Here is a 14,092-nt window from a genome sequence, read left to right as displayed (position 1 = left end):
GGGGGGGGGTCTTGGCAAAGGTGACTGGTGCGACATGGGTTCCAGAGCAGAAGTCCCTTCCTTGTCATTTGGCTCATGCGAGCACTCAGCAAAGAGAGAGAGAGAGAGAGAGAGAGAGAGAGAGAGAGAGAGACACTAGGGTGGTGTTTGTTTTCTTGTTTGCTTGTTTTGAGTCTTTAGAAATAATACCTCAGTTTCTCTTTAGCAATAATTATTGCAAATGATACAGAAGGAAGGGATGTTGGTAGGTTCAATAAATCTTGGTTGGTTCTTTGAGTTATATCAAATGCAAAGGACAGAAATAAACAAAGTGTCTCTCCCACTCAAAGTTCACACCAGCTTAAATAAAGGGTCATGCCAATGCAATGTCATACCAGAACAAGCAAAGAGGTTCAGCAGTGTCCAGAATGCATTTGCTTGATACATACCAGTAAGAAAATGCATGTTGGCTGTAAGATAAATTTCTTCTTTTGATAATTAACAACATGGATTAATGGTGCTTTTCCAGAAGCGATGACAAAACCTTGCTTGGACTGCCCGTTAGAGCATCAGGCCTGCCCATCAGGACCGCCCATGGGCTTGGCGCACGCACGCCGATGCTTGTACAGTGTGACTGCTTTGTGTTGGTTTCTCTTAGTGAACTAACAGGATTATTAGAGAAATAACACACTGGGCTTTAGACTGTGAAGAGTACTGGGGGGAAGCGGGGACTAAAGGTCTGGGGAGGAGGGCAGGAACCATCTAAAACAGTGTGGTTAGGGGCGCTCTCACTGTGAAGGAGATGAAGCTGTAAGCTCCAGACTGGCATGTCCGTATGGAGGGTTAAGTCAGGTGGTGTAAAGCAAAGAGGAAGAGTAAAGACTCCCCTTGTCCCTGCAGTATATTCTGACAGAAGAGAAAACATTCCCACAACAGCTCACACACGTGTCATAGCAGCACTGTGTATAATAACCAGAGGGTAGAAACTACACAAAAGTCCCTCAGTGGATGAGTGAACAGGAGACATCCACACAGTAGAGCATTACTGGCATGGCCCCTTACATAGGGAAAAACAACTAGCAGAAAGTCTGTCCGTCACACCGGGGTGCTGGGGGTGAGGAGATCTAGGGTGGGACTGGTAGTGGGGGTCTGTTTTGGTCTTTGTTTGTCTGTTTGTTTTTGAGACAAGGTCTCACTGTGTCACTTGGAACTCTGTAGATAAGGCAGGTCTCAAACTCAGATGTCCTGTGTCCTGAGTGCTGGGCACTGCCTGCTTTCTTGTTGGCTGATGAGAGGGGTTTTGAGTTGGTGAGAACTGTGGAAGGTTTGTGACTAGACTAAAGGAGTCCTATACTTAGGAGGGTGAATTTATGGTTCATGAACTAGTTTCAAAAAAGAAATTGCCATACGTAGAGATGTAAAGCAGGCCTAAGCAACTATAACTCCTGTTTGAATGCTTTACATTTTGGTAAGTATCGTGTAGTAATTTTTAGTAGGGTCAGAGAGAAGGGTCTACATCACAGCTGAGAAACCAGGCTCCACAAAACTTAGGTTTTGTATAAATAAGTTATGCTTTATCTTTAAAACATCACCAGCCTTTCGTTAGGAGTCACCTAAATACCATCTTTCAAAACTACCTGGATTCAAATGTTCCTCCCTGTGAAATAAGTGGTTTCTGGGTTTGTGTGTTGTTAGGTTACAATAAAAAAATATAGCACAGCTGCCTTCTCCTTCCATGCACTGAGTCACCACAGATTCAGCAGCCCTGTTCCACTAATCAGACTGTTGTAAACGTCTCTAAACTCTCAGCTTCAATCTCTTTATTGCTGTGATAAGTCTGGTAATAAACAGTTTACAAAAGTAGTGCTGTCCTCACATGGCTAGGAAATGGGATGTATGCAGCCTTAAATATTTTCTCAATGAATATTTAATTCTCTGGGGAAAAGCACTTCCTTCTGTGGAGGTGCATGACGGTCTTGTGGTGGGTTTGTTTTGAGACATGGTCTCACTGAATACCTCTGGCTAACTTGGAACTCACAGAGATCTACCTGTCTACTTCCTTAATGCTGAGATCAAAGGTCTGCATCACCGTGCCCAGCTTGGTTGGTTGGTTGTTTTGAGATTATTTTTCAAAATATAAGGAGGGAGACCACAGTGCATGCCTTGGATTTTAGGATGAAAGATAGCCTTATGAGCCTTTTAGATTTATGATGGTGGACATGCATTACTTTCCTAGTTTAATGAGTTCTGATTTGTAAATTCTTACTTAGAAAAAGCTGCTCCCTAAAGTGCCAAGGACAGCAGTGTGGCCAGCCCTTAGCTGTGCAACAGAAACCATCTGTAATTGATTTGACTCTTGATAATTAATTTTAGGTGCTCATCATCTATCAAGGCACTGTCTGACAGTTTGACAGGATTGGATGTAAAGATTAAGTTTCTTCATCTGGAAACCTTTACTAGATTCCCCGTACTCAGGATGTTGATCAAGGACAACTTTTGTCCTTGAGCAGCAAAGTCTAGTGAGTCCAGGGAAAGAGAAGTGGTTGGGAAGACAATCAGGTTACAGTGCTGAACACAGCATTGAGCCTTAAACCTTACAGCAGTGCAGAGCTAGGGAACTGAGGAATGCTGTCCCTTGCTATGCGGGAGTTGGGAAAAATTAAGACCATGCAACACGGTACTAAGGGAATCCGTACCTCTGTCTTCCAGGTTTCAGCACAAAATGAACATAATTAGGGAAAATAAGGATCTGGCATGTTTCTACACAACCAAGCACTCATGGAGGGGAAAGTAAGTATTCTTTGCTTTTACTTTTCTGAACTTCCATAAAGAATCATTTCAGTCCACTGTCAGTTCTTTGGTGGTGAGGCCCAGCCCAGCAGTGTTCTTGGGCTTTCTCTGCTGGAAAGCTGTGTACACATTTTAAATGCACGTGTCACATTGGAAATGCATTGCTGTCCCTCCTTCTCCTCCTTCTCCTCCTCCTCGTTTTTCGAGACAGGGTTTCTCCATGTAGCCCTGGCTATCCTAGAACTCACTCTAGACCAGGCTGGCCCGGAACTCAGAAATCCACCTGCTTCTACCTCTCAAGTGCTAGGATTAAAGGCCAGCGCCACCACTGCCCAGAGTCTCCTTTTCTTTTGATCTTTCTAGGTTTTTCCTTTAAAAAAAAAAAAAAAAAAAAGTAACAAGAGAAAGTGCAGCTTGGGTTGCTACAGTGTTGCTGTCATCAGCTTGTGCTCCAGTGTTGCCAGCTGCATTGCCAGAGGCTGGCCTATGAAGCAACCATTTGCCTCTGCAATAAGACTGTGTTTATTTAATTATTTATTTGAATAAAAATTTTTATTAGAACTTTTTTCGTGGATGGAGACAGTATCATTTCATGTTTATATTTGTTTTAGTTGGACCAAGATGTCCTGTGTGTTCCCTCCCCATTGGATGATGGTAATTCCTTCCCATAGATTATTGTGAAGATTTAATGAGGTGATGTAGAGTGAATGAAAGCTTTGAAATTGGGCCTTAAGTACATTGCTATTCACTGACTGGAGCTCCTTGACTGTTTGAGAAACATTGACTAGTGAGTCTGAGTGTCTCCCTTTGACAGACAGGTTACCGCAGACCACGGTTCTCTAAGGTGGATCATGGGTAAAACACAACATGTGTGCATAGCTTTTGTTCTTACTCTTCGCTTTTCGTAGTTTGGTTGATGGTGTGGTGGCTTCTTGGGTAGGCCAGTGTTTGAACACTAGTGCTTCTGACTTACCTTAGCAAACTCACTAATTTTGAAAGATCTATTGCTTGGACTTGTTTTCTGTTAATTTCTTGCTTTATGAATTTACATGTTAGGGAGTATAGTTTCTACCCTTGTAGAATACTGTGTGTATCCCTCATAGTTTCATTGAGCAAAGTTAGAGAAAATTTGTGTTTACAAGGTAGTGTGAATCTCATTCACCCATTTTTAATTTAGTTGTCTCTCTGATTGCTCAGCTGTAGAAATTCTTTACTTCAAACACAAATCCTATCCTAGATAAGTGTTTGGCATGTATCGTTCCAGTGCTTAGGGATGCCTTCCAACTCTCCTGATGCCGTTCTATAAAGTACACAGGTTTTAATTTTGATGAACTCCAGCTTGTCTCCTTTTGTGTCTCTTGTTCTTTTTGTCATTTGTAAGAAGCTGTTGCTTAATCTAAGGTTACAATGGATTTCCTTTTGTGACTTTTGTAAGTTTAAATTTGAATTAATTTTATTTGGTGTGCAATGAAGATTTACTTATACTTGAATCACTTGTTGAAAAGAAAAGACCATTCTTTTCCCATTGAATGTTTGACACCCTTGCCAAAAGTCATTTGGCCAAATGTTACTTCTCAATTTGATTCCATTGATCTGTATACCCATCAGTGATAAAGTCCCTAATGTGTTGGTTTGATTTAATGTAGTTTTGTACCCTTAGAGACTGGGAGGTATGAGGCTGCAACCTTAGAATTATGTTGACTATTCTGCATTTCTCCTACTGCTGTATCACTTTTTCAGAGAGTTGTTAATCTCACTGCAAGTGGCTGGGGCTTTACTGGCGTTGAGTGTCTGTCCATTGGAGGGTGCCACTCCTCGGCAGAGCTAATGTTTCACACACAGAAGACCTTTCGCTTACTCGGTTCCTTTAACGGGGTTTTCTTTTCAATCCCCTTTCCTCAGATAGTGGTTTCAGTTTGCTGTGTGTGTCGTGCAGCACTGAAATCCGATGTACTTACTTATTTTCTGACCAATTTGAATCTGAGTTTAAAATATTCTTCAACAGTCTTAACATAAAAAAATAAAAACGTGAATCAAAATTGTATTTTTAATTCCTAGTTGAACCTTCTCCCTAAAAATGTATTTATACAATATATTCTCCATGTGATTTTTTTTCTTTTCTTTGTTTGTTTTCTTTCCTTTTTTTTTTTTTTTTTTTTTTTTTCTTTTAAGAAGTGGGGCTTGTTTTAAAAGATTCTCCACCCATACACATTGCTATTCCAGCTCTATCATCTGGGAAATGTACTGATTGTGGCAATCAAATGAATACGCTCCTCTGCTTTCTCTTCATGGGCCTTACTTAGAGATAGCCTTCCAGGTTGTGCCTCCGAGTTGTCACGTGACCCATTTCTGTACCTTTGTGCAGTTTCCACCGGGCCTCACTGCAGATGCTTCCTGCTTTTATGAGTAGAGGGCTGTTGATTGTGAGTCTAGACCACGGGCTGGCAGAGCAGCTTTCTTCTGTACTTGTTTCTCCCACTTGGGAAGTCCATACATAATTTAATTACATTTCTTCTGGGAACAAGAAAGGGAGACTACAGGGAGTAAAAGCACTTTCTTCCATGAAAAAAGATTTCCTCTTTGGCTTAAGCAAGCCACTTGAGGCCGGAAGGAAGGTACAGATGTTCAGCTAAAGTGGAAGTGCAGATTCACGGTGGGAAACTTCAGAGTCACATGTTGGTGTTTCTAGATGGAAGCTACGAGGACAGACTGCTCACAGATCACCCCAGAGTTTGTTGGCAGAGCAGATGCTATAAATTCAAGTAGGACTTTAGTATCCAAACAGGATTTTAAGCACAATACGGTAGGAAATTGGCATTTGGTCTGTGAAATTCAGTGACAGATGCTCACATTAGAGACAGTCATGATGACTGACCCCAGAGCAGGATGGGGTGGGGGAGGGGGAAAGGAAAGTGAAGCTGGTAACTTGTTAGACTTATGTTCAGGAATAAGCTGGACAAGAGAAGAGATGCCTTTTTCTTTGCTCTTCACAACATAATAAGAAATTCTCAAATCCAAATAAAATGACCACAAAACCCCAGGTTGCTAAGGCTTCCAGGAGGGGAAAGAAAGCAAGAGGTCTTATGTAGCTGACTTCACATTGTACAAAAGCTGTAGAGATTTAAGTAGCATGGCCCTGGCATAAAAGCAGAACTTTGGAGCAGGGTAGAGGCTAGTGTAGGCCCAGTATCCATGGTGGTGTTGAGTTGAAGAGGGATGGTCTTTACAGTGCATATTGCTGGGAAAGTTGGATGTACACAAAGACACAGATGATACTACACCTTCACCTCTCACCAGTTTGAAAAACCAATCCCAAGTGAATTTAAAAACTCAATACAGGGCCTAAAAGAAAATGTCGAGAAGAAAACACAAATATTTTGAGGTATTGAAATGGCCAAGATTTGGGGGGCATGGGCAGAATAGAGTAACAAGACTCTCAAACACAGGAAAAGAAAGCAAAATAAACACATGCCATCAAACTGAAAACCTGCTACAAAACAAGAGCACGTGGGGACGAGCTCCAGAATGAGAGAATGTCATTTGCAAATTATTCAGTTGACCAGGGGCTAATAATGAGAATATGGAAGGAACTCCAGGAACCAGACAAAAAGGTAGGGACAAAAGCACTATGTAGTCATTTTAAACACATGCAGATGACCATGCATATGTGAAAACATGCTCAGGGTCCTCATCAGTAAGTGAAACTACAAGGTGTCATTTTACCTTCTTAAGAACGGCATCACCAGGAAAACTAAAGGCTGGTACTGGGGAGGACAGATAGGAAGCGGCCCTTAGACTGTTGGTTGGAATGTAAAGTAGTATACTTAAGAGAGGCCTTTAAAAATGCCAAAGCAAAACTATTATAGGGCACAGATAACCTACTATTGGGTATGTAAACAAAAGAGACATGTAAAGAAAATAAATAAACAGCTTCACTCTCATGCTTATTTTACAACTATTCACACAAGCCCAGGAATGGTACATTGTAAGTACCCATGGGCTGACAGATGTACAAAGTGTGGTGGTATTACACACAGTGGAATATCAGGTGTAAAAAGAATGAAATTGTCATTTGAGACATGAATAGAACTAAGATCACAGTAAGCCAGGCATAGAAGAAAGGTGGGTACTATGTGGAGCTCAGACAGGTAGATTCTTAAAGCGTTTGTCTTGTGGAAGTTGAAAACATACTGGTACTTACCACAGGTTTACAAGGGGCAAGAATGAGAAACGGCCTGTCAGTGGACACGGAGGAAGAAGACATCAGTGTAGAGCACTTGTGTAGCACACATGAGGCGTGGCTTGCTCTCCCTGCCTCAGGAGTTGTAGTGCACAGGGGCACAGCTCAGAATAACAGTAAATGTATTTAAACAACCAGGAGGATTCTCAGTGGAAAGCTATGACAGATGTTCGGGAGATCAATGTGTAGACTCTGGCTTGAGCTTTACATAATACACACATATATTGAACTATTACATGACACATAAAATGTAGTCGAAAGCACTAGCGTCAGTTAAGATTAATGCAGAGGTTGAAAAGGGCTTGGTAAGTTAGGAAGATGAGAAGAACACACAGAAGTAAACATTCTTAACAGGTCCTCAGATACAGCACATGGCAGCTGACTCTTGGGACACTTTTAGACCTGTAATTGCTGTTCTTTTCACTCACAAATGAAATCAATTCTGCAGTCTTGTTTGTTTTCGTGTGTGTGTGTGTGTGTGTGTGTGTGTGTGTGTGTGTGTGTGTGTTGCCTTCTGGATTGCAGAAAGTCTGATTTTCACACTCAAAGGTGATTCTAGAAAATAACTTTTAAATTATTTCTGTTGAACATATGATTTCATTTTATATTTCAGGTCAAATATCAGTTATGGAAGCCACGTGTTTCTTTTAGTTCCCACTAATTGACTAATTCTTCGATGTTTTATGACTAGCTGTGGAGATAAGTCCTTGCCTCCTTCACCAGTCACCTGACTTCACCTTAGGGAGAAATGCGTTATGTTTGAAGAAAGTAGTTTTCATTCTTTAGTTTCTTGTTCTACTTTAGACTTAAACATTTTGGGGGAAAATACAGTATGAATTTTATCCATGATAAAAAATTCACATCCTATCATTTTCTTTTTGCCCATATGGAAATAACTTTGACATTGTTATTATATTACGGTATGCTGATCAGACTGCTTACACAGTCATAAGATTGATAAAATTGGGTAAGATTGATGCTTGCTGTTCTTCTCCTGGAGTGTGTGCAGCACCTCTAGACACTCTGGAAGCTTCCAGGTCAGCACCAGCTTGATATTTCCATGTTCTGTTGTCTCAAGTTCATAGTGTCTTCAGCAATAGGGCTTTACTGTCAGGCTGGAGGGTAGCCAAGAGCACTGGCACAAACCCCTAAATATTGTAGGCTCTTTCAGTGCACTTGGTTACCATGTCTCTGATGGAAGCATGATGGGTTCCTTTTGAAGCTAGTAGTAGCTTTTGGTTAATGTATTGAACGTCTCTTTTTTAAAAAAAGATTTATTTATTTTATGTACATGAGTACTCTGTCTTCATGCATACCAGAAGAGGGCATTTCCCGTTGCAGATGGTTGTGAGCCACTATGTGGTTGCTGGGAATTGAACTCAGGACCTCTGAAGAGTAGCAGGTGCTCTTAACCGCTGAGCCATTTCTCCAACCCTTGTACACTTTTTTAAAGTATAAAGAAGTTAAAGCCAAGCGTGGTGGCGCACGCCTTTAATCCAGCACTTGGGGGGCAGAGGCAGGTGGATCTCTGAGTTCGAGGCCAGCCAAGTCTACAGAGTGAGTGAGTTCCAGGACAGCCAGGGCTACACAGAGAAACCCTGTCTCGAAAAACCAAAAAAAAAAAAAAAAAAGAAGTTAAAAGCAGGAAAACTTAGAGGTCTGGAAACTATTTGATTTATAGTGCCCCCCCTTTTATTTTATTTTTTTGGTTTTTTGTTTTTGTTTGGTTGGTTGGTTTTTTGGTTTTTCGAGACAGGGTTTCTCTGTGTAGCCCTGGCTGTCCTGGAACTCTCTCTGTAGACCAGGCTGGCCTCGAACTCATAAATCCTCCTGCCTCTGCCTCCCAAGTGCTGGGATTAAAGGCGTGCACCAACACTGCCCAGCTTAGTGCCCATTTTTATCATTCAGGTATTACTGAAGTATTTTCAGTAGTTATTAGTCATGAGAAGTTTGGGTTTTGGGTTTTTTTTTTCTTCTTAATTGAACTTTGTTTCTCTGAAGCTGCTTGGTTGTTATTCATTTTTTGCTTTAATATCAGGCCAGTGTCTTGGTTTTCCTTGTTGCGGTTTCAGTATCAGAGTGAAGCCGCCTCTGTTGCCCTTCTCCACTTAGAGCATGGGCGCTGCTGGTTCTCCATTCGAGACTGCTGAGTCTGGGGTTTGGACGGTGTCAGTCCTACAGCTTTCTGACCTTCTTCTTTGCAATGATTGGTCTTAAGTTTGAAATTTATCTGCATTGGCATGTAGGGGATTTTTTTCTTTATTCTGTGTCTGTGGGAGTGAGTTTTTTTGTTCCTAGTTTTTTTTTTTTTCTTACATTTTCTTATTGTAACTAATGTGTTGCTCGTTTTTGTTTTATATCTAAAGAGCTGTCTTTATTTTTAAATGTTTTTTCCTAGTTAAATTTCTGCTTTTATCAGTCCGAGCTCCTCTTCATTAGTGTTACTGATAATTGAGGTCATTTTTCTTGTCTGGGTATGTTCCTTCAGTAAAGGCAGTAGAGTGAGAAGTGAAAGGTGCTTCCTCCGTGTTTAAAGTTGCAGCACAGACACTCAACAGGTAATTGCTTAAGTTGGAACTAACGTTCCCTTATGAGCTGTGCTGAGCAGTTGCCAGCCATACTTCCCTTCCTTCCTATCGTGGTTATGATGAAAGGATACTGTGAAAGAATTAGCCATTTGCAGTGTTTTGTTAAAAGAGAAATGTCGTATTTAGAATTCTTGTAGCATCCTGGCTGGTGCCTTACCGACTTAATTTGTGCTAATATCACCATGTTTGTCCAGAGGTCGGTTGTCTTTCCTTCCTTCTTCTTCTTTCCTTCATTCCTTCCTTAAAAATAAATATAACTTTTCTTTGTTTTTATTTCATGTATATTAGTATTTTACCTACACATATGTCTGTGTGAGGGTATCGGATCCCCTGGAATTGGAGTTATACAGACAGTTTTGAGCTGACACATGGGTGCTAGGAACTGAACCCAGGTCCTCTGAAAGAGCAGACAGTGCTCTTAACCACTGAGCCATCTTTCTAGCCCCAAGGTCATACTTTTTATGTAAGAATATTAATAGTTCTCAGTAAAATAAGTCGCGGATGGATTTTAATTTTGATTACATTTTGGGACATTAAATTTGAAAATATAAAAATAAACTATAATAACCATTGAACTATTGATCAGCCAACATATTTCTATGTATAGAAAAACAAGAAAGTGTATTCATTTTGTGTTAATATCATATGTGTTTTGATTTAGAAATTTGTTGCTTAAAACTAAATGTAAGCATGTCTTTCCTTGTAGGTATAAACGAGTCTTTTCAGTTGGAACCCATGCAGTTACTACATATAATCCCAATACCTTAGAAGTAACAAATCAGGTAATTTTAATAGAAGTTGTTGAGGGTTTATGTGAACCTTTAAAAGTCAAGATTGCAGCCCATCTTACCCGCTGAAATCAGCAGTTCAGAAGGGAAATGTCAGCCTGAAGATGAATGTGTATATATGATGCCTCGTGTTCAGGACGTAAAGAAGTTGTGTGTGTGAGAGCGTGGGCACATGCTTTCTAGACTCTCAAGGGAATGACTTTCACATGTTATTGTTTCTAGCCATCTCCTCTATAAAATTCGTCCCTTTCTAAAGTTGTTACTATTAATCAAGCATATTAGTTATGTCACAAGTATTATTGCTCACAGACATTACAAAGAACTAGAATAACTTGTTTGTAAAGGCAAGACTAATTGAACATGAATAAATAAACATGCTTAAATATAGTTCAGTTTTTAATTCTAAACTAGGCATGTTTTGTAGATTGTCTTTCTTAATGAGTACAATCATGAAATATTAGTCCCTAATTCTTTTCACTTACTTAAGTTGCTTTATATTATCAATACCATCATAGTATAGATATTTTTGTTATTGTTTCTGATAATTAAAAACCTTTAAGAGAACTTGAATTGTAGAATTGCTATAGGCACTTCTCCCCACCCCTCAAACTGCAGTGTCTGTAAACTGTTGTTCCTTTAAGCAGAGAATATGGAATGCAAGAGATGAAAACCAACGGTGGGTGTACCTTATTACTTCAGAGCAAAAGTTAAAGGCTTCCTTCTTTTTGCCAGTGGCCTTATGGAGACATTTGTAGCATCAGCCCTGTTGGGAAAGGACAAGGAACAGAGTTCAACCTCACATTTCGTAAAGGCAGTGGGAAAAAGTCAGAAACGTTGAAGTTTTCTACAGAGCACAGAACAGAGCTGCTTACAGAAGCTTTGGTGAGAAGACCCTTGCCACAAACTTGCTCTCTCTTCTGAAAGTTCAGTGACTTCCTAAGTCTCCAGACTGAGTTCCGCCGCTCTGCCCACTCCTGCTTTATACTGATCTTTAACTTGACACAGAAACCTTTTCTTTCCCATAAAAAAATCAACCAGGAAACCCTTTATATTTCAGTGTTTATATTAGTCTTTTCAAATGTATATGCAGGGTGAAGCATTGTCTGTTTAGTCTGTTTTGTTCATCAGTTAAGCCTTACAGTCTTTACTAAATGTTGTTAAAGTATAGATTCCATAACTGATAGTATCATAATGCCTGGTCCGGGTGGGAAAGGCTGGCTCAGGTGCCTTCCTCACCAGTCTGTCCTCACAAACTTGTGTTTTCTTTCAGAGATTTAGAACTGACTTTGCAGAGGGAAAAATCACAGGAAGGGTAAGAGTTGACATTTATCGGTATGCATTCTTACGGGAGTAAATGTTGCCTTCATTGTAGAAATCGTTCCATAATCTGTTGTTCCTGTTACAGTAAACTAAAGGAAACACAGCCTTAAAGCCTCTCAACAGGAGGATATGAGTGTGGTTTAACAGGAACCACCAAATATCAAGAAACAGATTTTAGACTTACTTTTGTCAGATAAGAAAAAAAATTATTCTCTAAAAACCCGGAGCATTAAAAATGGTGTAGGGGCCAGAGAGCTAGCTCAGCAGTTGAGAACACCCGTCGTTCTTGCAGAGGACTGGGGTTGGTTCCTAGCTCCTGCATAGCAGTGTACAACCATCCAAAGCTCCAGTTTCAGGTTCCAAGGGATCAAATAACCCACATCTGACCTGCACTGGTACAAGGCACATAGGCTCGAATGCAGGCACAGTACTCTCACACGCAAATAAATAAACCTACAAGCAGTGCAGCCATTCAGCTGCTTCTCCTCCGCACACAGTGGCAGTGCTGAAAGCCTTGTAGCAGTTTGCTTTGTGGAAGGGTTGAGGTTTGGGAGGTTGGTGCTATCTTTCTGCATGCTCCCGCTTTGGGTCTGGCTTATATGAAAGCCCAGCGTGATGCTAGCAGCTTTGAGAAAAACCATGTTGCTTAGTGGAGTCCTGACTTTCCCAGCTAGCCTCTCCATTAAACCAGAGACTTCCAGGGAGCAGGGATGGGAGGACTTTTGGGTTTTCTCATGACGCATCCCATTTCTTAACCGTGCATGGGCTTTACCATTATTTACGCTTCCTTTCCCTGGCATTGGCGACTAAACCTAAGGCCTTCCCCACCACTGAGTCCAGCTGCAGTCCTCAGGTTTTAGTGATTGAAACTGAGACAAGGTCTAATTAAGTTGTTCACAGACGGCCTTGAACTTCCTCAGTAGCCCAGGCAGATGATCTCCCAGGTAATGGGCATCACAGACCTGAACCACAGCATGGCTGTTTCTCCTTTTATGATGGGGAAAAGGAAGCCCTCTACCGTCACTGGTCTAAACCATTGTCTCCTGCTAAAGTTTTAGGAAGTGGACTCTGATATGTTGATAGGCATAGACGTAATTTGACAGGCCCTCTCCTATCAAACTGTTGTCTCCCTATGGGCATTCTTCTGTTGGGTTTACGCTCCCAAAGCTTTGCACATTTTAATGCTAGCCCTTGGCTGGTTGCCCAGGAGCCATTTCAGATAGTTCCATGTCAGCTGACAAGCTGCTTGGTCATTGTCACTGAGGAGCTTCTGTTGGGGTTCTGTAAATCACAGCTTGGTGTGCCTGTGGTAATTATTTCAGGTGAGTTTTCTGTGTCTCTGATGACAACAGCGTCCAAAACTCAGCAGTTTCATCTGTTAGCTCCCTTTTGTGTTGGTTGAGGTAGAAATAGTATTACCAGAAGCTATGACACCGGCCTCTCCAGAACATGGCAGGACCTCCGCTTTAAATGCTGGATTGAGCAGCTCCATTACATAAATTGAGTTTGGTCCTGAGTCCTGATATCTGTCACCTTTGATATACTCCAAATTATGGTCTTTCAAACTCCCTTAGACTTGGCCTCAACAATAGTTCTTAGAGATAATGATACATTTCCTTCAGCAGATGCTATCCGCTGAGAGAAATGGAGACTATCCTGTAGAGTAAGTTTGGATGTTTTGGCAAGCCTAATTGAAAAGCACCATTGTGCTGGGAAGATGGCTGAGTGGATAGAAGTACTTGCTGTGCAAGCCCTAGGACCTGAATTCAGAACCCTTCTCTCCCACCAATACCTGAAAATCCAAGCCAGGTGTGTGCTTATAATCCCAGACTAGGAGGTAGACAGGGGCTTCTTGGAGGTTTCTGGCCAGCCAGGGTAGTTAGCCAGGAAGCTCCAGGCTCATTGAGAAACCCCGTCACAATTAGGTAAAGGAGAAAAAGGTGGCCAATGTTGATCTCTTGCCTCCACATGCATATACACAGGCACAGGCACACGAAGCCATCAAGCATATGAATGCAGACACACAAGAAAAGACCAACACCACTATATTTGGTGTTCTCTTATTGCCCTTCCTGCTGGAGAGGTATGGTGTTGGTCTGCCCTCTGTCAACCATCACCAGGGCCCTGACTGTCTTCTTGAGTGATACAGACACTTTTATTTTTTCTATGAGTTCTTTCTATGAAACTATAGAACAGTGTGCTGAGGCCATGGGTGTGAGCTGGGCCTGTGAATGTCGTTGTTGAGTTGTTAGATGTGAGGGGAGTGTTCATGATGGTTGTGCCCTACTTCTTTTTTTTTTTTTTTTTTTTTTTTTTTTATTTAAACAGGGTGTATTTATGTAGCCCTGGCTGTCCTGGGTCTCTTCAGCTTGCACAAATATTTATTC

The 14,092-nt window shown here is 41.2% G+C and overlaps 1 protein-coding gene across 4 annotated transcripts in view; it reads left to right on the top strand.

The window, feature by feature from the left end:
• The window catches only part of Dnajc13 (DnaJ heat shock protein family (Hsp40) member C13), a 109,021-nt gene that overhangs the window by 13,761 nt on the left and 81,168 nt on the right, over positions 1 to 14,092 (top strand). For all 4 annotated transcript variants that reach the window (XR_003844659.1, XM_021207616.1, XM_021207615.1 and 1 more), the window contains 4 exons: positions 2,689 to 2,769; positions 10,304 to 10,379; positions 11,118 to 11,267; positions 11,656 to 11,697. Coding sequence is in view for 3 of the 4 variants with exons in the window: in XM_021207616.1 (XP_021063275.1) it covers positions 2,702 to 2,769; positions 10,304 to 10,379; positions 11,118 to 11,267; positions 11,656 to 11,697 (336 nt within the window). In the remaining variant the exon portion in view is untranslated. The remainder of the gene's footprint in view (positions 1 to 2,688; positions 2,770 to 10,303; positions 10,380 to 11,117; positions 11,268 to 11,655; positions 11,698 to 14,092) is intronic.

This window comes from Mus pahari, chromosome 10 (genome assembly GCF_900095145.1).
Source record: "Mus pahari chromosome 10, PAHARI_EIJ_v1.1, whole genome shotgun sequence".
In the NCBI taxonomy this organism is placed as follows: Eukaryota; Metazoa; Chordata; class Mammalia; order Rodentia; family Muridae; genus Mus; species Mus pahari.
Note: the sequence above shows the minus strand (reverse complement) of the source record. Positions and strands in the feature narration are given on the sequence as shown.